The 22,886-nt window shown below is 37.8% G+C and overlaps 1 protein-coding gene across 22 annotated transcripts in view; it reads left to right on the top strand.

Annotated features, from left to right (window-relative positions):
* mbnl1 (muscleblind-like splicing regulator 1) overlaps positions 1-22,886 on the top strand; it is a 66,818-nt gene that overhangs the window by 21,546 nt on the left and 22,386 nt on the right. For 5 of the 22 annotated variants that reach the window (XR_008906214.1, XR_008906213.1, XM_056743460.1 and 2 more), the window contains exons 1-2: positions 2,805-3,044; positions 8,815-9,441. Coding sequence is in view for 20 of the 22 variants with exons in the window: in XM_056743460.1 (XP_056599438.1) it covers positions 9,271-9,441 (171 nt within the window). In the remaining 2 variants the exon portion in view is untranslated. Of the gene's footprint in view, positions 1-2,804; positions 3,045-3,664; positions 3,948-8,814; positions 9,442-22,886 lie in introns of those variants that run through there. The other 17 variants (XM_056743472.1, XM_056743452.1, XM_056743458.1 and 14 more) reach the window with 7 other exon arrangements.

Genomic DNA, 22,886 nt, shown 5'->3' on the forward strand with positions numbered 1-22,886 from the left:
TTAACTGTTACAATGTCCTTAAAATTACATTTCATGCAGGTGTAATGTTGCTGTGTAGGAATGTAAGCGGTCTGGCAAGTTGTAAAGCCGAAAGTTACTATAACTGCCTATTATTAGAAAATGTAAGTGGTTTTACACCGTGAATGTACGTGTGACAAGAAGAGCGGGACGAAGGCCCTGAGAGATGCGAGACTGGTGCAACGTGCAGTTCCCTTATGGCTCTCGTCCCGCTCTGCTTGTCACAGTACGTAAACTTGTGGTTGGAAACTCATAAACCAAAGGAGGACCCTTAAAAACTGTAAGTTGTTTACTCTTTAACATTTGATCACAGTTAAACTATGGTTACTGTAGTAAAACATCATGTGTTACTATTGTTTTAAAACAAAGAACCACTATGGCAACAATAGTTAAACCATGGGTAACTATGGGTGAAGATGCAATCCCTTATGTTTGCCTCTATATCGCCCTCTCAGTTTCAAATGTGAAAGTGCAGGTTAGGTTTAATACTTCATTTGTCGATTCTGTCATTTACAAAGCAAAAGTACAAATCTGTAGCCCATGTTGAAGACACGGCATAGTGGTTAGCATGTGTATAAACTGAAGTTATGAATCTAACTGGCAAAATTTCTCAATTATGTTCCATTCTGTTCACCATGATATTTCCTGATTTCTTCTTATTAAATGGCAGGAGATTAACTGTGGATGAAGTCTAGCTGTGTGAATTTAGCAAAAAACGACCCATCTGGAACATCTGTCAACCAAATACATAAATCGTTTTTTAAACAGTTCTGCTGAAATCTAAATTTCTACCAAAAAGCTTTTATGATGATGCCAGTGTGAGTAACAGACAGATTTCTATTATCTCTGTCTTTGCACTTCAGCACGAAATATCCAACAATCTTTTTTTTTTTACAATTATAATAATTCCATTGTGAGGAGTGAGAAAGTGAATCGTTTTTCCAGCAGTCGGAGAGTCATAACCGCAGTCATTGCTAGGAGAGGCTCAAACATGCAATAATGCGGCAAAGTATTTCAAACTAGGTAATGAATTGATTTTCCCAATTCCTCATTTTATTGCCCAACAGGAAAACGTTGTATATAGTTTAGAGGAAATCTGAATTCCTGCTCATGTGGTAGTTTGTAGTAATATCGGTGAAATTAAGTGTGCACAACCTTGTTAAAGCGATATTTAGGAGGCAAAACTAAATTTTCCCATCTTTTACTCACCCTCAAGGCATCCTAACTGAATTTGACTTTCTTCTTGAAGAATAATACAGTTGAAGCTATAACACCATGTATCATTTTACTTCCAAGCCATAAAATGGGAGTGAATGGCTGTTAACCTTTTTGAAGCTCCAAAAAGTGGATCCATCGATCAAAGAACTGCTCGACCTGGCTCCGTTGTATTAACAAAGGTCTTTTGAAGTGAAACGATTCGTGTGTTTAAGAGAAATATCCACATTGTCTTGGAAGTAAAATGATACGTGGTGTTATAACTTTGAATGCATTATTCTTCAAGAAGTAAAACATATTCTGTTAGGAAGTGTTGAGGGTGAGTAAAACATGTGGATATTTTGATTTGCCTGTGAAATATCCCTTCAATATTATCTTCTGCTCAGTTCTGGAATAGGTGTTTAAATTTGTATAATTGCCATTAAGACAGTTTTATGACATATTACTGTATGACAGCTTAAAAACCTAAATTGACCAGATATCTAACTTATTCAAGCATACTTGCTGTATGTAACACTTTTTAATAACGTTGTATTTGTTAATATTGTTGGTTCATGCTAGCTTAACCCGATCTTATGGGAATTTGTAGCTTTTTTACCAGGTGGCTAATTTGTATAAATTCTGCTTTGTGAATTGTACAAAAACGATTACTAGAAAAAAAGACCCACCCCTAACCCCGCCCATAAACCAAATGTACAAATGTGATCTTGCGAATTAGCCAAAATTAGCCACCTTGTAAAATAGTAACGGAGATTGTTGAATATTTCCGTAGGATTTAATAAAATCTTAGTTCATGTTAATAGTAATGAGCAATTGTTTTGACATTAACTAACATTACCAAACATTAAAAAAATAATTATTTGTATATACTATACTGCTTATTGTAAGTTTTAACAAATACAACATTATTGTACAGTATTTACCATTTTTGTTACAGTATAGGTTGCTGTGGATAAAAAGAAAATGCATACATGTACAGTACAATAGAGTACATGTAAACCTTCCTGCTGAAGTATTTTGTCCCATAAAGTTGATGCGTTTAGTGAAGATGTTGCACATGTAACTACAGGTTCATTAGGTTAAAACAAATTGTAAAATGTTAGCTATGCCCCTGCTGTCTCTGTAAATGGATTCTGGAGTGTCATTGAGAGCCTCTGCAATGATCCATTTCACTCCTCTAAATGTCGTAACTCAGATAGTGTGATGATTGAGATTTGAAGACAAAATCCTTCCTTTCTAGCATCAGATAATGTTGCCGCACAATGCACCAGGTGAGCAGAAATACCCAGCTGTGTGTGTGTCCCACTGCAGTCTGGTGTTAAAGGCAGTCTGCCTCGTGGGAAAAGCACGATGTTATCTCACAGGCACAGTCGTTTTCTTTTTCTTTACCTCCCTTTCCTTCCTTTCTTCCCTCCCCTTCTCATTTTCTTAATTTCCACCCTGTCTCCCTCTCTCTCTCGGTGAGGAACAGTAAGCAGCAGCACTTCCTGGTTGTGCTGGTGGGCGGTGCCAGCTAGCGTGATTGGCTCTTGAGTTCCGTGCTCTGCGCAGTGCTGCTGTTTCTGCTTGCACACTCTCTTGCAGACACACACACACACACACACACCTCACACATAGTGGCGCAACCAGAAGCCACACACGCAGCTCTGTCTTTCTTCCTCTCTCTCTCTCTCTCTCTCTCTCTCTCTCTTCTCTGAGAATGGTCCACCCGGTGCCTGGGGCTCTGCTGTCGCGGCCTGCCGCCTGCATCTGATCTCACACACAGACAGACACACAGTGAGACGGGCTCATTATTAATCATGATGTGAGAGGTAAGACTTGCCTTTTTGTCTAAAGTAACACCAGCTGTAGATGTTCCTGCCGAGCTGGAAGCAATGCAGGACTTTGTTTGCTTTCCGCATATTCCGGCGTGAGATGCGGTGGGGGTTTGTTAAGTGCGTGTGGGTTGTCTTGATTTTATAGGGTGCCTTTGCGGTGAACTGCAGTTTGTTATGTCTAGGCGGTCCCGAGTCGCGCGGCATGGCGGGAAACCCTGCAAGTTGTTTTTCTCTTATCTGCATCGTTGTGAAAAGTTGTGCCCTGGTTTGCACCGGTGCGCGGTTGCATCTATGCTTGCGCATGAGCGTCTGGCAGAAAACTGCCTTGCACAGGTACCCCCCCTCCTCGCCCCTCTTCAACCGGCTACTTGTTTAGACAGTGGTTTGGGTGTGATTGGTTAACTGTTGAACCCATGAGTACTTCTCCCTTTTTAAGCCCCCTCATGGTCTCACTTCCTGTTTGTTTTATACACGCACCAGTGTGTGCGCGCATGGTTTTTTGCATATGCTGTTAGATCTCTGGCGTAAGGGCCGTGCTCTCCGCCCCCTGCATGTAAATTACGTGTGACATGCTTTACTGCCGTTTCCTAATATGGCTCGTGCTAGATTTCAGAGTGGTAGGACCCAGTCAGGCACCCTGGGACTGCACAGGGGCGTGTGTGAGAGAGCGTAACTGTCTGCCAGAGAGAAAAAACACAGGAGAGAGGGAGAGAGATGTTGACGCAGGTTTTCACTTCTGTCCGAGTGCGTCACTCTTCCATTTAGTCATGTAAGTAAACGTTGAAGGCACTTTCACTGCAGCGAGAAACATATGGATTCAACATCTCGTAGGTTTGCTTTTCGGCTGCGCAGGGGACTGCGTTCAGGGTTTCCTGCTTTTGGACAGAACAGAAACATGTAAGAAACTAGATTGTTAACCTAGTTTTACTCAGTTTTAGGGCACTTACTGGTTATTGTTTAACCAGCTCTGACAGGCTGGAGATTGTTGGGAACTGTGGGTTATCCCTTGAGATAAAAGTATGTCGTCGCATGTTATGTGTCTTTAAAAGTTGGCGTGTGATGCAATTAGTTTTTTTTCTATTGTTGTTTGGACATACTTTGTTTTCCTGGAAGTATAACTGTATAGGTTTGTTAGAGTGGTCTGGCGCGAAGACTTCGGGTTTTGTCGCTGGCTTGCGGTAGGTGAGAAAGTGAAAGTAGTTTACAGCAACGTAGAGGAAATAAGCACATGGAAGCTTTAATAGGGAAGCGCAGTTCAATCCCCTTCACTTTATAATTCACATCTGATTCATTTCTGTTCACTTTTGCATTGCGTTGTAGACTTTGTGCATAAACAATGTTATTAGCAAATGATTTTCTTATGTTTCACATGTACGTTAACATCTACGTAAACAGCTAAGTCAAAATGCCTTATAACTGATAACGTAAAAATGAATATTCACCGTTGGATGTAACCTCATATGTTAGCTGTAAAGCAACTCTTAAGATGATAAATGTGTTGCACCTGTGTTACATATCACAGTAGCACATCTGGTTGTTTGCACCATCTTAAATCTCCTCCCGATCGTGTCCATGCGCTCTTTATTGTTGTATCCTTCTGTCTCACCACTTAGTGGCATTTCTGTCCACACATCCTATTGCGTTGTTTGTCAAAGGATGTGTTCGAATATTTGTTTTTGCATATGACTGATACCTGCCGTCTTTAGTGTCAATAATTAAACATGTGTGATGGCGACCCAATCTTGCAGCCTGAACACGTCTAGATAGTTTTGCGTTTAACCTCTAGAGGGCACAGAAGAGGAAAAACGGCAATACATTTGCATTATGATTTTGGGTGGTATATGACTCTCTTCAGTGCAAAACGCTTGCATTTACATTGATTCATTTGGTGGACGCTTTTATCCAAAGCGACTTACAAGTAGGAGAGCATATAAACATTTTGCCAACACGATAAACAGTACCGTTAGTTTACACGGCCATGCTACTAAGAAGATTAAAGCTGAAGTAAGCAAAGGAGAGAATGAAAACAAGATTTATTTTGAGAAGATATTTTGAGAAATGTCTCTGGTTTGTGTCCATGCCATTGAAGTCAATTGGGGACAATGTTGTTTGATTACATTCTTTAAAATATATTCTGCTGTGTTCTGCAAAAGAAAGTTAGTCATACAGGTTTAAAACGGAAAGAGTTTTCATTTTGGGATGAACTATCCTTTTAAAGCTGTGCTTAGTTAAAATTCTTAAGCATTGTTCCCTAAAATCGTTTGACTATATATTATAGAAATGATTGACCTTTGAGATTAGGAAAGATCTGCAAACAGCGGTTGTAGATTGATGAAGCTTCTTTTCTGAGTTACTGGGTAGAAGGGCTTCAGGCTTTGTACTGTGTAACCATGGTGATGATACTATTTTCAACCCTTTCCAACATGGCAATCATCACCTACACACATCTGAGTCAAACCATGTAATGCTGGGGTTTAGATAACCATCTCTGCTGCCCGCACACCTTTCTAACTGAGCACTCCACCCATACTGAGTCCACTTACTTTGTGTATTTAAGCTTAAACCACTGACCTGGGTTTAGCCCAACTCACTGCAGCTACTATCTATATTATAGTGTTCACATTTTTGCCAGATTCCAGATCAGAAGCATTTTGTTTATGAATTTTAGAGTTACAGTACATCACAAAGGTGATTTGTTCTTTACATTCATGCTTTCGGCAGACGCTTTTATCCAAAGTGCAAACAATGCATCAAGATGTTTTGTTGTTGTCATAAGTTTTTCAGATATGTAATTCTTTAAAGATTAAAATCATTTTTGATGACACATTACCTTGAACATTTGTCAAATTAGCAAGTTGGTTTCTGAGCACCACATGTACTTGTAAAAGTATGTTTAAAACCACAGTATATTTGCAAAAGTGGTGCAGGTCATGCATACACGCATTGATATGGCCCCAAACCATAACTGTTGTTCCTCATGTCGTTGTGTTACTTCTTGTTTGTTTATAAATATAATATGATTGCTCAAAAGTACGAATGCACACCATATTTCGGATCAAAGAACCGTGAAAGCTTAGTTTCAGTTGTGTAGTTTCTGTCTTGGATCCAAAAAGTATCCTGCCAATTATTCCCTTTTATTAATGTGAATGAAGTCATAAAAGGACTCAAAGGTACCATAAAAGGGTCATAAAAGTGTTACAAATATGATAGCAAAGAACATCACATTAGTTCGTTATGAAACTACTGCACAGCTTTCAAAAATGTTTCACGGTACAAAGTCATGAGGGATTGAAACACCATTACAGTTGAGTAAATAATGACAGAATTTTCATTTTAGAGTGAGCTATCTAGTTAATAACCCATTCATGTGCATCATCGAAATAGGTTTCCATTTCTTAAAAGAGAACATAACATCCAGTTTTCCTCCCAGTGGCAAAAATGCTTGACTTTTTAATGGGCTTTGATTGGCATGCTTCCAGATCATTCCCATTCTCTCTCCCTTGCTCGGTCGCTATCGTTCTTATTTTCTCTCCTTCTTTGACCTCGCTGGAACTTCTAAGAATGTTGTTGTTGTGCTGCAAGGCATTGTGGGACATATACAGTGATCTTATAGCCAAATCATTAAAGGAAAATAACCTAAAGAAATGGCATTATTATGACCAAGTGAAGACAAATATCTTGGAGGAGCCAAGTCTGAGCATGAATTTTATTTAATAGTCTTGGTGATGTTTTTTTTTCTTTGGAAAGACAGATAACACAGGCATGAGCCTGTTTAAGGTCAAACAAAAATCATGCACTATGGCTCGTGGGCTCATGTCATCTGGTCTTTCCTTACACCTCCCAAAACCTTTCATTGTTTTTTTAAGGGTCCAGTGTATCTACGGTCTAAAAGTCCCGTATGTTGTTTCGTAAACAGGACTGTTTGGTGTGTGGGTTTCTTGTTTGTGTTTGTGCATGTGTTGAAACTGTGTGGGACTTTTGTTGATTGTACGGGTGGATATTTTGGTTTGATTGGGTGTTTTTGAAGTTTACATGTGGCCCTACATTTCCAATCGTAACCATATTTCTCCCAGAAGTTATTGTTGTAACTACTTCTGTGAAATATTAAAATCTACCGTTTTTTCTGAGGAAAGCTAAGTTTATAACTATGTTTAAAGTAGAGTTGTTCAACGGTTAATCGCGACTAATCGCATCCAGAAATAAAAATGTTTTTACATAATAATATATGTCTGTGTACTGTAATTTTGTATTTATAATAGATGCATATATTTAGTAAGAAATAAAAATGAATAAATGTTACATATATATTTATAAATATTTCCTAGATATATACATGTATGTATGTGTTTATAAATACAAAATTAAATGACATGTGAAAATAAACAGAGACATATATTATTATGTAAACACAAACTTTTATTCTCAAGCTTAAAGCAGTTTTATTTTTAAAGCCAAATTTTCTTTAAGTTCTTCAAGTTCCCCTTTCAGATTTGTCAAATCCATAACGGTTCATATTCCTCATAAATGGAAACGTTTTCTGTTTTAGTTTCTGGTTTTAGCTTTATAATCCACATAATTTTATTATTGTGTTTTGTCTCTCAAATTTTTTTGTTACATCAATAATGCATGTACAGTAGGCCTGTATTTCCCGTACATTAAGTCCACTTTGATTGGCTATCTGGTTCATGCATTACTTTACAAAATGGGGAAATGACCTCGCTGCTCACTTCCTGCTTTTTCTCGCTTTGATACCTCACAGGGATTAATTATTTCATTCTTAACTCGGACCGAAATGGTTAAGGTTGTGAAGGGTTGCTTTTGTATGTGTTTTGTATGTGTGTGTTTGTTTGCACAAGAAAGAGCGCAGTGTGTGTGTTTCAGCGAGAAGGATGTGTGCGTGTTTATCCAGGAATGTTTGTGACAATGTTTTATTTGCCCAGACTGACAGTATTTTGCAGACTTCAGTGCATTTCTGGCATTTTTAAGGGGTGTGAAGGATTTATACAGCTGCTGAGAGTCTAATGGAGAAGTAGTGAGAAATACACGCTGAGGGCTGTGAGAAAGAGAAGTAGAGATAGATAATGTAAGGTGGAAGATGAGCTGTGAACCAAACTGTATACTATATGTATCTATACTTATATGAAATATCGCAGTACAATATATTAGATGTGTATCAAAGTTGCATCAGAGTTATGATGATTTTTCATGATTTGACTTCTGTTAATCCTAGTTGAGCTGCCAGCATGTTAAATGTGTCCACATTTTTACTGACAAACCTGTATTCAGTTTTTATTCATTTACATACAAGCTTCAGTTAAACCTTAATTGTCGTCAATTCTTTAATGAAGTAACAATAAAATATATATTTTTAATTTGAATTTTAAAATTGTGTTGAAAAAATGTATTTTAATATTTATTCTTTTTTATTATTTAATTTTATTTTATTTTGCATGACTTTTTTACTCTAGGACCCACCTAGACAGGTATGATGTCCCTCCAAAATATCTTAAAATGAAAATGAAGCATCAATACACATAAATTCTCTGTTTGTTGAGCATAGTTTGTATTTGTTGGCATAAGTTTAATTTCTGTCCCTTCCATAAGATATCAAAAAACATTATGACTATCATTAATTGAACTTGAACATTCACCGCAACAGCCAAATGACTTGACCCACCTTACCCACTGTTCGACCCACTTTGCATAAAAACTGAAATATACTTTGGGCTTAATCTGTTCTCTCCCTCTCTCTTTCTGTTAACAGGTGGGTACTGAGTATTTCGCCCTCTCTCGCGTCTGCCGCTGCTTGGACCTGCTTATAGTACCAGCCACAGCTTCCTGCCTGCTTGCTACCCCACAAAAGACTACCTGCACAACCCTACAGTCCTGCTGGTGACCCTATACGACCCTTACCGCTCGCTCGCTCACACACACACACACACACACAGACAGAAAGAGCTGAAGTGTGCACCGTTGAATCTGTCAAGAGGATTTTTGCTTTTGGATCCATTACAGCAATCTCCCTTTTCCTCACGACATTCTTTTTGCTCTGGCCTGGCGTGCATCTTAAAGGAAAGGGAAGCTTGATGATCTAAGTACGAGTGGAACACTTCTAGAAGGACAAACGGGAAGTCGGTTTCTGACAGAAGCAAACACACCCAGAGTAGGGAGGGATTTTTGTTAAAGATCAGACGCCGCTAAAGCGCGCTTCGACGTGGCGATGATGAACATGGCTCACATGAGGGACACGAAATGGCTGACGCTGGAGGTGTGTCGCGAGTTTCAGAGGGGGACGTGCTCTCGCTCCGACGCCGAGTGCAAATTCGCTCATCCCGCCAAGAGCTGCCAAGTGGAGAACGGGCGAGTCATCGCTTGCTTTGATTCGCTGAAGGTAAGAAGCACACGCCATGCCTTTTACTGTTGTGTACACAGGCACACACACACACGCTAAACCTCCAACTCAACCGAGGTAAAGAACCGCCTTGTCAGCAAAACAAAGCCAAAGCGAACGCGAAAAACTCTCCCTGTTGTGAAAGAGATTTCACTGAGGAGCTGTATTCAGAGCGTGCTGGCTGAATTCTGACTGTAGGTCATAGTTCGTAGGGCGTTAAAGAAATGGACAGGCTGTTTCAAAACCTGCCTAGGATAATTACAAACAGTTGACTTTGCATATAAGGCAGAGACAGCTTTCTTTGAAGTTTGAAGAAGCTCAAAACGTGGTTCAGTTCATTTGAGAATTACTTTAAAGGAATGATGCCCAAAATGGCGTTTAGGCAGACAGTTGACTAGGTTTTAGTTCAGACTTTTCAGAAAGACTTTCACTTGATGCATGGAATAGCTGTTTTGGCAAGATATTTAAAACACAACCACATTCTTTCTACACAAATGCAAAATAATGATAACACTTACATATTAGCAGTTATAGTCTTCAATATTTGGGGGTTGCTGTACGTTTTACAAAAGTAATGCTTGTGTTTAAAGATCAAGGGCATCTGGTTGGTATTAGCAGCGGTTTAGATAGCTGCATCTATTTGGGTTATGGGAGACAATCGATTTCTTTCATGCAAGTTTATTTTAGATTCAGATGTGATTCTTCTATTCAGACAAACAAGACAAACCATGGTCATGTGACTTTCCTTTCTTTATGTTTTTGTCATTGTGCTTCACACCCTGTGATGATCTTTTGCAAACATTCCTTACAAAGAACAATTAGGACTGAATTTTATTACACCAAAGTTGAGTAATTTTGCTAGTCAAATAGCACTTCTACAAGCCCAAAAGAAGCCTGGTTTGTTTGCATATTATCTGCCTTTATAAATGGCCCAGTCTTCTACCACAGAATCAAGCGACTGAGTCTCGTGCCATAAATTCCTGCTTTGGATGCTAACACGTGCATTCCAAGCAACATATTAAACCAACATATGTAAATAAACTGCACTGTAAATCAAGACTTTTTATATGGCAGCCGTAGACGACATTAGACCTCATGACGACTATTGGGAGGACTTCATCGCCATAGCGACACACTAATGCTATTGATGTGCTTGTTATTGAAGCTGTGACGATGGCCAGTCCCAAGTCATTTGCAACTGCAAATATCATTTTATTTCATATTGTTTGAGGTGATTTTGAGATCTTTAAAAATCGCTCCTTGTACTTACATCTGTATATATGTGAAGTCGGTATCACTCACTCATATACTGCAATACTTTTTGGATTACACGTCCCATTAAATAAATCAGATTATTAATGATACTTGCCTGAAAAATTGATTTTGTTACACTTTTAATGTATACTTTTAACTTTATCTTGAGATATAAAACTTTCCTTGGTGCTTCAAGTATCAGAAGTAGTATTAGTATTACAGTACTGCAACAATTTGATTTAATACCTTCTATAGCAAGATTGTAAGAGACATTGACAAGAATGCTTAAAAAGTTGCAATAATATAATAAAAAAACATCTAATATAATTGCAAAAAGGCTCATGTATTCTGGTATTTTTTTCACTTTTAATTCATTAATAAATTTTATTTATATATCTTTTTTCACAATTTTGCCATTCGTAACTGTATATTTTATATAGAACTTTTCTTATTTCTGTATTATTTTTGTGCATTTTCTTTGGTCCTGTCCCATACATTTTAGTTCTAAAACACATTTTCTGTGAAGCTGCTTTGCAACCATTGTTCAGCAATTTTACATTAAAAATAGAACCATATGCATAGCAAAATTCAGAACATATATTTGTCCTAATAAATGTCAGCAGCCTATAGGAAAATACTTATTAAGATTATTGTGCACTGCACATTGAATCTCATTTGTTAGGACAAGTGCGGCAGAAGTCTCACATGTCCCATTATTCAGATCGGGACGGTGCCGTTGTGTTCACGTTTCTGCTCCACTGAGACTCCAGAGTTGCTTCTTTCAGCGGTGTAATGGAGATGAGTCCATTACTGAGCATCGCTAGAATTGATGTATTCTGAAGCCTTATAAACCCAAGTCTGGGATGGCAAATACAAAAACAAGCTGACAAAGCATTTGATATTCACAATAATGGCTTTCGTTTTATTTGACAGTTTTGGTAACCATAGGGCTATGATGTTTTTTTGACCCTTTAGTTTGGAAGTGGCTCGTACTAGCAAGAGTTCGTCAATCGTATAGTATGCATGCATTGTGTTGTGACAAGATATTCTACACACTCAATCTACCAACGACAAACAAATTAATCTTTTTGACTTTAGTAAATATTTACGGTATGGCCTAGAAGTACAATAGTAGAGCCGAGCCATGATCTTCTGGCTCTGACTCGTGGAGTTTCCATGCAGCATGCAACATATGGAGGCTTGTGAAAATGACCCGAAAAGTCATTTGGAGGGCATACTGTCAGCCAGAAAAGCTTAAAATATGTAAAGAGCGGTCGATCTTAGAAGTTTATGACACTTTTTTTCAGTAAGGGCCTTAAGCTTTGATAAATGAATTATGGCATATGTTACAAACTGCGCTACCAAAATGTTTGAAACAAGCCGTGAAACTGGTTTGTGTGTTTAGTGTAGAGCTTATAAATTATTAAAACAAGCACATATACACTACAATAATAAAAATGAAAAAGTAAATGTACTAAATTATTTATACCGTAAATGTGCTCAAATATTTAAAACATCAGTTTTGAGGTGCGTGTGTGTGTGACCACTTCCTCTGAGAGCAGTAGGGAACTCCCATTTTTCAACTATTTTTACACGGCAGGAGAAATATACATCGACTCTCATTGGCACGGGGGTTCAGCCTAAATCCCTGGTCTGCTGGGGGACCCTTGGCAACGTTTCAGTTGTTCCCTTTAGAAAATACACCAAAACACAGCTGTATAAATGACAACATTGTTTCCATGCAAGTTAATTGGAATGGCTGTATATTAACTCTGAACTACCCCCTTACACTTCCTCAACAAGGATACGTTTCTGAATTTGCTCATGTTGTACCGAAAAAGTCGTCTGGGGGTGTATGTTGGGTGGTTTTGCGTTGTTCCGGCCTTGGTTAGTATCACGTGCTGTTAAAATAATTCACCACTTCCGCCATACCACATCTGCCTCGTTTCTTAGTTACCACAACCCAACTCATTCTAAAATCCAGTTACTTGTGGTGGTTTGGACCCTCTTAAGGAATCTTTTCATAGCGCAGCAAAAATTGGTGCATTTGAATCTTACATTTTGATGAAATAACAGACTTGAATTAAAGGGATATGAAACATCTTTCATCATTTACTCACCCTCGAGTTTCCAAATCCAAATCTGAATACAATTCTTTGTTCTGATGAACACCAACAAAGATATTTGGAAGAATGTTAGCAACTTTTCTGGACTAGTAGGAAAAAAATTTGTATAATTATTTTTCTTTTTGTGCTGTTGAACACAAAATGATATATTTTGAAGAGTTTAGAAAAGCAAACAGTTCTGGGGCACCTTTGACTACCATTCATATTTTTTCTACTATGGTTGTCAATGATGTCCCAGAAATATCAATTGTTGACATTTTTCCAATTATCGTTCTATGTGTTCAACAGAACCAAGAAATGTATAAAGGTTTGGAACAATTAAGGGTGGACTTTCCCTTTAAAAGGATCAATCTTGCATATGGGCAGGTTCAGGCAAAAGATGGGTGGACTGTGACAGTTCATTGGCAATCCGTGACTCCTCTTCAGGGGAAGCAGTAATGGGAGCCTGGCAAAACAAGTATTTAGCCCTTCATACATGTGGAGCGTCATGTCAAAATATGTGCCTGCTGCAGACGCGTCAAAAGGGTTTTTAATCAAAGAGACTCTCGCGTTTGCTAGATACTCGCTTAGTCTCATGTTTAATCAGAGTTAAGTTTTAACCCAGTGTCTTCTGAACGCGAGTGTCTCTTTTATCATAAACCCTTCTAGATAACAAATAATGATATCAAATAATATGCCTGTCTGCAGCATGCACATATTTTGACATGATGCACATCAGTTCACGTGAAGCGCTGAACACGTGTTTTGAATGAAGAGGAGGCGCTGATCGTCACTGGTACAGTTGTGGGTAAAAGAGATGTCCAACTTTGAATAATTGACATATTTTTTAGATGTATTAAAGATGTATTAAAAAGACATAATATTGAAAAATACATTAATTGTGTTTGAAACAACAACTGTGGTAAGCTTACTGAGATCAAGACCCAGTAGAATGATTACTTGCATCAAAAATAGGATATCATTAACAATATATTAATAATAACTGTAGTCAATCTTAGCTTTTATAACTGTGTTCTTTTTGTTTTTTATGTTTATGTGATCATTTGAATAAAACCCATATGTGCTGTAGTTTACCTTTTAAACGTTCCTTTAAAGGTTATTTTGTCCATTTTGTACATTGCTCCATATTTTATTGTTTAATAATCTCGAGGAGGCAATGAAAGTAAATGTTACACTAATATGCCCTCTGGACATCACGTTTGACCACTGCTGTATCTATTACCAACATGTATTCCAAAATTTCCCAATATGATTTCTGTTAAATGATTTTGAATGTACTTCATGTATATATTAGATCTGTATAATGTGTCATTTTTTGCGTGCATGGTATATGAATATGGTAATCATAACATATTACTGTTATTTGTTATAATTTTTTGGCCATGAAACATTTATGTATTTAATACCCATTTGGCATATGGCTCTGTATACACTGTCATACCGTACGGCCCTGGTACATTTACAATCCTTTTTTTAGAAAGGGATGTAGAGTGAAAACAGATGAAACTATAAACAAGCGCTTCGTGTCAGTCTGCTTCAGATGACTTCAATTTAATTTCTGTGAGCAAAGAACCACTGCGTGTGAATAAATCCAGAGAGTCGTGAATATAGCGTCGGCCTTGTGTGTTTGTGTTTTCTGTATATGAGGGAGAGAGCAGAAGGATTTGAATGGTTTCTGTGCAGATGTGAACAGGGGAACATTGTCTGAGGTGGATCGACGCACACATAGCTTGTTTGTGAATGTGTGACGGCTTTCTTGGCCACGTTAGGTCGGCCTGAAGAAAAGCACACTGTGAGGCTGCTGACGCTGTCTGCCGTGAGCCAAAGTCCAGACACACACACGCGCAGCTTTTTCTATCATCCATCTGACAGTATGATAGATCTGTTATCTGTGACTATATATAAATAACACCCGACTGAGAGAGAGAAAGAAGGGGGAGGAAAATGAGACAACAAACAAAGTAAATTAAACCGACAGAAAAGGAGAACTTTGATACGGAGGGAAAATAAGCAATAAAAATTAACCGAGATTTTGCGGGAGCGAGAGAGGAGCGCCTATGAATTCGGTGTTGTTTTACACTTTCGCTCCGGGCGTAATGGAAGACCATAGAGTGGAAAAGTGGCTTGCGAGGGAAGCTGACGTGGGTGAGAGATGTTTCAGCCGACTGGCCAGTTTCCTCGTCTCTAATGAGAAACAGACCAACCGAATGGCTCGCAGAGCCAAGATGGCCACTTTGATAGATTTGGTAGGAACGGAGAAAAAGAAGATCAAGTATGGGTCACAACAGGCAAATAGCTGCAAGGATGTTTTAACAAGTCATCCTTTAAGAAAACACACCTCTTCAAATGTGCCAGTTGAAAAATATAAAAAGTTAAAAGCGACATGACATCAACATTTCTTGACTGATTCATCCTCACGGTGAATAGGAGCAATAATGAACCATTTTTTCCTGCTGAATATTCACTCATGATACATACTTGTACAAATATGCAGTACTTGATATTTTTGCTTCATAGTCGATGTATGATATAGTGGTTTTATGTATGTCACCGCTTTATGAGAGCAGCTCCCAGTTTAATGATTCGAGAAGGCAGACGATGGTCTTCTTTCAAACGATATTATTAGAACAGGTATCACATGACCAGGCATCTGAGTACACACACACACTTACAGCCACACAACCACTACACAGCTACAAAGTGATGGCGTCCTTTCTGTATTGTATGTTGTGCATATTTGCATATTATGCAAAGCCACTGACTCCAGTCACCAACGGTTGATTCTGCTTCTTCTAATTTTGGATCTTTACTTGTTCCAGACAAACAGTTTAATTGGGTGTTGTGTGACATACGTTTACATCCATTTGGCATACACTTTTATCCAGATTCATGGTCTTTGTGTTACTAATGCAATGCTCCACCAATATATGTTATTGGCTATTTTGTGTATACTTGTGAATGTTACTGTTGTTTTTTAGCAGGCTTCATTCTTCACACTGGACCAAATTCTGGGTTATCTTTATTTTAAATCTTGCTTTAGGCCCAACGTATAGCAGCATTTCACTCACTTTAACATATTTTTGGAATGGGGTTGGTTTTGGACCTCATTACTATGCAAATAAGAATGATAACACAGTGTTTATCACTATGTCTGGGAAAAAGAATATCCAGGATTATATATTAACCCAGTATCAACATTGTAAAGCATGAAAAATAGGTACCTACAAAAGGTTCTTCACAGCAATGCCATGGAAAAAAAACATTTTTGGTTCCCAAAGAACCTTTCAGTCGAAGGTTGATAAAATATTGATTTCTATTTGTACCTTTTAATGCCTAAATAACTTATTTTTTCACTACAAATAACCTTTTTGAAAAAACAGATAGGATCTTAATGGCTTTTTCTGGAACCATATAGCCAACATTGTTCTTCTATGGCATCGTGCACCTTTATTTTAAGTGTGAGAATGGGCCTAGTGTCAGCCCTTAAAATATTTAAACAATAAAATAACTTAAGCAACTTAAGTAAAAAAAAATGGACCTCCGTAATATTCTAGTAAAAACCCAACGTCCAGGGTTTACAAATATAGTGTTAAATTACAGAATGTGAATAATTGGGATGAATTTCTAAACCGTGAAAATGACCAAGATAACCCAGAATTATGTTTTTCCAGGGATAAGAATGACTTTATACATGTAAAAAGAGAAAAAATCACGTCCTGTGCGTGAGTTTCCTCCATGAGCTGTAAACCTGATCCTGTTTGGTTGCTAAGACCTTTCCAAACCTTCATTCGTCAAGCTTGAACCTGCCTCGCTCTGGTTAAACACTGATAGTCATCCAAAGAAAAGAAAAACAGATCATATAGGCTTAACACAAAGATATCTAAAGAATGATAATTCTGAGTTTAGAGATGTTGAAAAGTGTTTGTTTTCAATGGTCGGAGTGAAAAACGAAATCTCCGCCTAGTGCTAGTGCGCTACTTTAGTGTCACAGCTTGACATTAACACAGATGCTTAATTCATTATCCAGGCCGGTCATCCGCTCTGATTAGGGTGACTATGACATTACAGCTATTTTTGACAAGAACCTGATATTAATTCCCTGGTAAGTGCAAATAGAGCACTACATTGTTATGTATGACTTTACCAGCTTCAGAATTGCCATCTGGAAATCCATTAGCAACGACTTCTCACAGCTCATGAACTTAATCTGGGCAGCCAATGTTTTAATTCTGGGTTCTCCTTAATAAAGATGCCAAGTAACCACAGTAAAAAGTCATTTTCCAGTCCTCTTTGATTGACGGATACCCATTATTGGCTGATATATTCTCCACATTCTCCAGTTGAAACGTTTTCTTAGATCGTCCTTGGTTGATTATAAGCTTTTATAATATGGTGTAGACATATCATTTTAACACAAAAATATATCATTTACCCAGTCCTCGCACTTTTTGAAGAAAAATGATCACTGGCACCTCACATTATATTTGATATATTTATATAGATATATTGAAACTGTATGTATATTTTAAGATGTTTTCTTATGTATTAGCTGATATTTTGATTTTAGGACCTAGTGGAACACAACAAATGGCAGCTCTAGTCATTAACTGAATGAATAACACTAGAAAATACTGTGTTGTTTAAACCCTTAGTTAGGTCAAATATGGACAAACCCAACCGTTGGTTTGACCCAACCATTGAGTAAATGAACAGCATGTTCAGTACAGGCAAATCCAAAACATTTGCTTACTTTACTTAGAATTTGTTGTTTGCAAATTGAATAATGGAGGATAGGATATTTCCAATAGTCTTATGCTTCTAAATATTACAGTACACCATTCGTTTGACATTTTCCCTCTCCAGTTTTCTGCACATCAACGTATTGTTTTGTTTTGGGCTGTTTAGGTAGACGCAAGAGAGTCCGCAGCTTCAGATCCAAATACCAGCATCCTCTTGTTTATATCAGTTGATCTTTTCCATCTAAAGACATCAGTGGTTTTGGAATACACCCCTCGGCTCTCCAAAGAAGCCTAGACAGCTTCTACAGAAGTCATGACCATGGCCACTCATGTTGCACACACTCACATTTTTTAAAGCTCACGTCATCTCTGAGTGTACTCGCTATCTCTCTATATGGCTGTTTTGGAGACAAAACTGACATTCCAAAGTCGAAGAGACTGAGGTGTGTGGGTGTGGGGTGTCCTTCCTGTATTTACATTTTGTTAGGTAATGACATACAATCTCAGCGCTCTTCAACGTCTAGATTTAGAATAAATAAATGAATACCAATGAAACATTACTCTGGTTCACATGTCTACTATGTGACCTGATAATTCCTGTACATCTCCAGTTGTTAGATTATTTATTAGGTTAATAGATTGTCTTTCATATTTCAGTTGTTTCCTTTAGATAGTAACTGGTGAGAAATGCAGGTGTTTTCTCACTGCTTTTTGTATTTGTCTCCTGAGAGAAAGGCCCCAGTTATCTCACATTGTGTGAAGCTAAAGTATTTAAATCACAAGATGCTGAGCATCAAAGTACCCTCACTAAACCAACATATATAGGAATATTCAAGAAAACATAATGTTTTATGTTAAATAATACATTTTCATATAATGAACCAATTTATATATAACTGGTTTGTACATGAAAAGCAATCTTTTCTTATGTATTATCAAATACTGCCGTTACAATGAATGCAGAGGAATGCAATCAACATGGGTGCTATAGCGAAGGAAGTTCCGCCTTCCGGTAAAACGAGCAAATGGTCAGTCAATAAAGACTGACGATTCTCTGAGGCGGGGCACTTGTGAGGCGCTTGCCATCTTGTGCGGAGGCGCAGTTAAAGAATGTGCAAACCAAAGTTATGATACAGTTCATGTCATGTTTAAGTATTGATGGGAAATATGATGTTTAACTTAGATTTTTGCCAGCGATTTTAGAAATATCTGCCTTCCCCCATTCAAGTAGATAGGACTGTGGACTTGCTATGAGGTAAATTGCTGCCGTAAAGCATTGCAAACATGGCCGCCGAGTGGCAAGACTTTGTTATCATTTAATATAATGAAATATATTATATATTTTTCAAATTTATGTCAAAATGATTGAATTTACTGACATGAAATACCGGAAAATTGATTTTTGTGTAAAATTCGTAGTCATGAAAAAAAGGTAGGTTGTGTTTTTCGCTGTAAATTATAGATTACATGTTAGATTTTGATGCAGTACTCAAATTTTCATTTATAATACTGAAATTAATTCTTTTAAATACTGAAATGAATTATTTGATTGACACTATGTATTACTTAGTATTAAAAATAGCTTTTCATAAATCACTGGTGTCAATATCAGAAATGGCTTTCTTTCAGTTAATAAGAGAAGTCAAGGTGTTTTTTACTATGTAGAGTGATTTTATTTAAAAAATCACAAAATCTGACTTAAGCTGTGTCTTCTCATCCAGGGTCACATTTGTCTGGTCTAGTTTAGAGGAGATAAGAACAATATCACACATTTATTATCTGTATGAACAGCTTTGATTGTAAAAATATAACCTTTTATTATAAATTTCATCCAAGACCAAATTGTCTGGATTCCAGATAATTATCTACATTAATTGTATAGATTTGTATTTCTTCCCAAGACTCAGGACAAGTCTAGTGAAAGAGAGACAGACAGATGGGGTTTCAGATATAGTCTCATATTTGTCTCATGCTCGGCGGACTGCTGGAAAAGTTACAATAATATACAGCGATCGTTCCATCTGAACAAGCCAAGCTCAGCAGGCGCTGGAGTGAAGAACTGAACCAGTCTCACCATGTATGGAGACGGGACACAGAATGCCCTACTGGTGCTGAAGCTCTGTTAGCAGCACAGTCATGGAATGTGTATACACACACACACACACGTACACACACACACACTGGGCATTCATTAGAAAATAAATGACTGTTTGAAAGCACAAACATGAGCACAGTAAATCCACAAAGGACGTCATCAATTCACAATCACGCCATCGAGGCAAACACACACACACACACACACACACAGAGCTCAACTGTCTGACACACTGTCCCAGTATTTGATAGCAAAATGATCTAATTCCTGATATCTCTTTCTTTCTCATATATTATTTATGACTAAAAAATGAAGTCTCTTGGAACCAGGATGCAAAACTAAAACATGTGTTTTAAGAACATAGTGTGAATTATAATAAAATTGTCACAAATATAAGCATTTTAATTCTATGATATTTATATTGGAAAGTTTGTGATGGTAAATGGTCACACATTTATTTATCTTTACTCTGTTTTGTTAAAATGTTAAAAGCATTTCAGCACAGTTCTTTATTGTAGGAGGATGACAAGTTAAGAATGTCCTGTAGGGCTCCCTCTTTGAAATGTTGGATTCATAACAAAATTACTTTTTGGATATCATACACCGCATTATCCTATCCAACGGGGATAAATAATGTTTTCTGTTCTGTATTCCTCTTTTGGAATGTTGTGTGCACTCGAATATCAGTTTTGAGAAGTTAAAACCTGAATTAGCCTCTGAGAGGACACAGATAGACTCTATCAGGAACAGCCTGACCCTGGCCTATTTCAAAAACACATGCAGACTGAGTGGGTGTGTATGTACCGGTGGCCCAGCTTCTGTGTCTCTGCGAGAGAGAGATTTCAGCGCTGCATGACTCAGCTTCCACAGAACACTGGGAGTAAACCCTGCACTGTCTGTAGAGCTGCAAAAACTGAGCCATCAACCCTCTGACTGACAGGAAGTACATCATCAATCTAGATGTGTCAGGAGAGAAGGGAGGGGTCACCCGACTGCATTATTTATAAGAAAATAATTAGGACCCAGTATGGATTTATGAGTGTGTTTGGTGTGCGTGGATTTTTTTCTAAGTGTTCATATCACACATGAAAAGCGTGTAAATGCACCTTTTTTGCGGTTGTTTGTTGATCTCGTTCTTCGCACAAAACGCACACACGCATTAAATGATACAGATGTGACTGGCCCTTCACAGACTGTTTGCGCAAACGTCGTGTCTGTCGTGGTCATGGTATCCTAGCAACAAAGCCCTCCGTCTAAGCCGAGCTCATTCTGATGTGCATTTATAAAGAAGGTTTCGAAAAGTCTCTGAATTCAATTATCAAAGCACTGAGAGGAAAGAAGGCATTTTTTTCCCCTTTAATGATATATTTTGCAAAAAATTCCTTTTATTCTGAAATTATTTATGATTAAATTGTAACGTATGTTTGGAAGTTAGATCTACATCACACATACACATTAAACGTCTAGCACAGGACCTGGAAGAGATCTCCCGCACTCTGCGGGTAAGTGAGAACAGAAATGTCATCCAATCGAGACTTTAGGAATAATCCAGGGATTATAATCCAAATCCGGTGTCACACTGGGCAGATAACATCCCTGTTAATCGGGGGTAGTGCCCTAAAGCCAAAATGAGCACTGCTAATCCTGTTACTTACATCCACATAATCTTAGTCTAATAAGATAATCATGCACACATAGAGTATTGTGTGTGTGTGTGTGTGTGTGTAAACCATTGTTTTTTTTATAAAACTTGCTTCAATAAAATGAAACAAAAAAATCTGAAGTACAGCAAAGTCTGCGTTAAAGTTAGATTTCACTCAATGTAAAAACAATGGAAGTTAATGTTTGTCTGTGTGTGTGAAAGTACACTTTTCTGAATGACATACATTACTACAGACAGCTATGTGACCTTTGACCCCAACTTTTCGGTCCTGATGAGGCAGGGATGAAACAACGACACCAAACGTGCACGGAAAAGAACCTCTGTGAATGTGGGGTGGGTAGCAGAGATAGAGAAGTAAAGCAACTGTTAATGAGAAAAGATTTGGCAGAGAGACTGGCAGGCAGCACGACAGCTGACCCAACTCTGACTCTTGTCTAATTCTCTCTCGTTCTCTCCCTGCCAACAGCAAAACAGTAGTATAAGGGGACTGATGGATAGACAGCACACACAAAAAATGCATTTTTACACTCGATAAAGCTAGCGTGAGGGCATGTGCTCCTGCAGTGATGCTATGGCTGGTTGCCAGGGTAGTGCTGCATGGTTGCTAAGGCATTCTTAATTGTTTTTAGTGTCTTGCTATGAGGTGAAGATGCACGTTTATGATGTACTCATACCTAATGTGGTTCATGTTGTCCCTCAAAACAAATCTATACAAAATCTCGTCTCTGGGCTCTTGCTTTCAAGTTAAACACCCAATTCAGATCATTAACCCTCATTTTAAATAACTGTAATAGTGAAATTTAATAGCAAGTACCAATAACACAAATAATAGATGAAAGAAGGGCGGCTTGTAAATGAAAAGTGCGACTCATTTTACAAATGATACATGACGATGATGAAGGAAAAATTAGTGTTAAGCACAGACACACACACACTCTTGAAAATGTGTGTAACTCGGGCACCACGAGTACAAAGGGACTCTGTTCCAAAGGGACATCAGTGGCTGACACTACAGACAAACATGTAACCTTCTTCTAATCTCTTAAACTCACACGCACACCACCGTCGAAACATTTAATCTATTCTAATAATTTTATCCGCAACATTTCAGAAATGTTGCAGTGATATGAAACGTTGGACATTGTATGTGTACAAAGGAAAAAATGTAGCCAAGATTGACCTAAAATATGTACTGGTATGTATAAAATTGGTAACAATGTGTACCTTTTGAGGTACTAAAATTCCTTGTTTTGTTTTGTTTTTTACCATTTTTTCTTTCAGTGTTTACACTTTAAACAATGCAAAAAAAGAACAAGAATGTCTCTAAAATGCTGGGTTGTTTCATCCAATAGTTGGGTTCAGCATGGACAAATCCAGCCGCTGGTTTAAAAGTCCAGTGCATCATTTTTAAGAGGATCTACTGACAGAAATGCAATAGGTGAATGTCTTCAGAGGTGTATAAAACCTTACAACCTTGCATTATGTTTTTATTATCTTAGAATGAGTTATTTCTATATTCTGCACATACACAGCGGGTCCTTTTACATGGAAATCACCATGTTGTTTCT

This window comes from Triplophysa dalaica, chromosome 3 (genome assembly GCF_015846415.1).
Source record: "Triplophysa dalaica isolate WHDGS20190420 chromosome 3, ASM1584641v1, whole genome shotgun sequence".
In the NCBI taxonomy this organism is placed as follows: domain Eukaryota; kingdom Metazoa; phylum Chordata; class Actinopteri; order Cypriniformes; family Nemacheilidae; genus Triplophysa; species Triplophysa dalaica.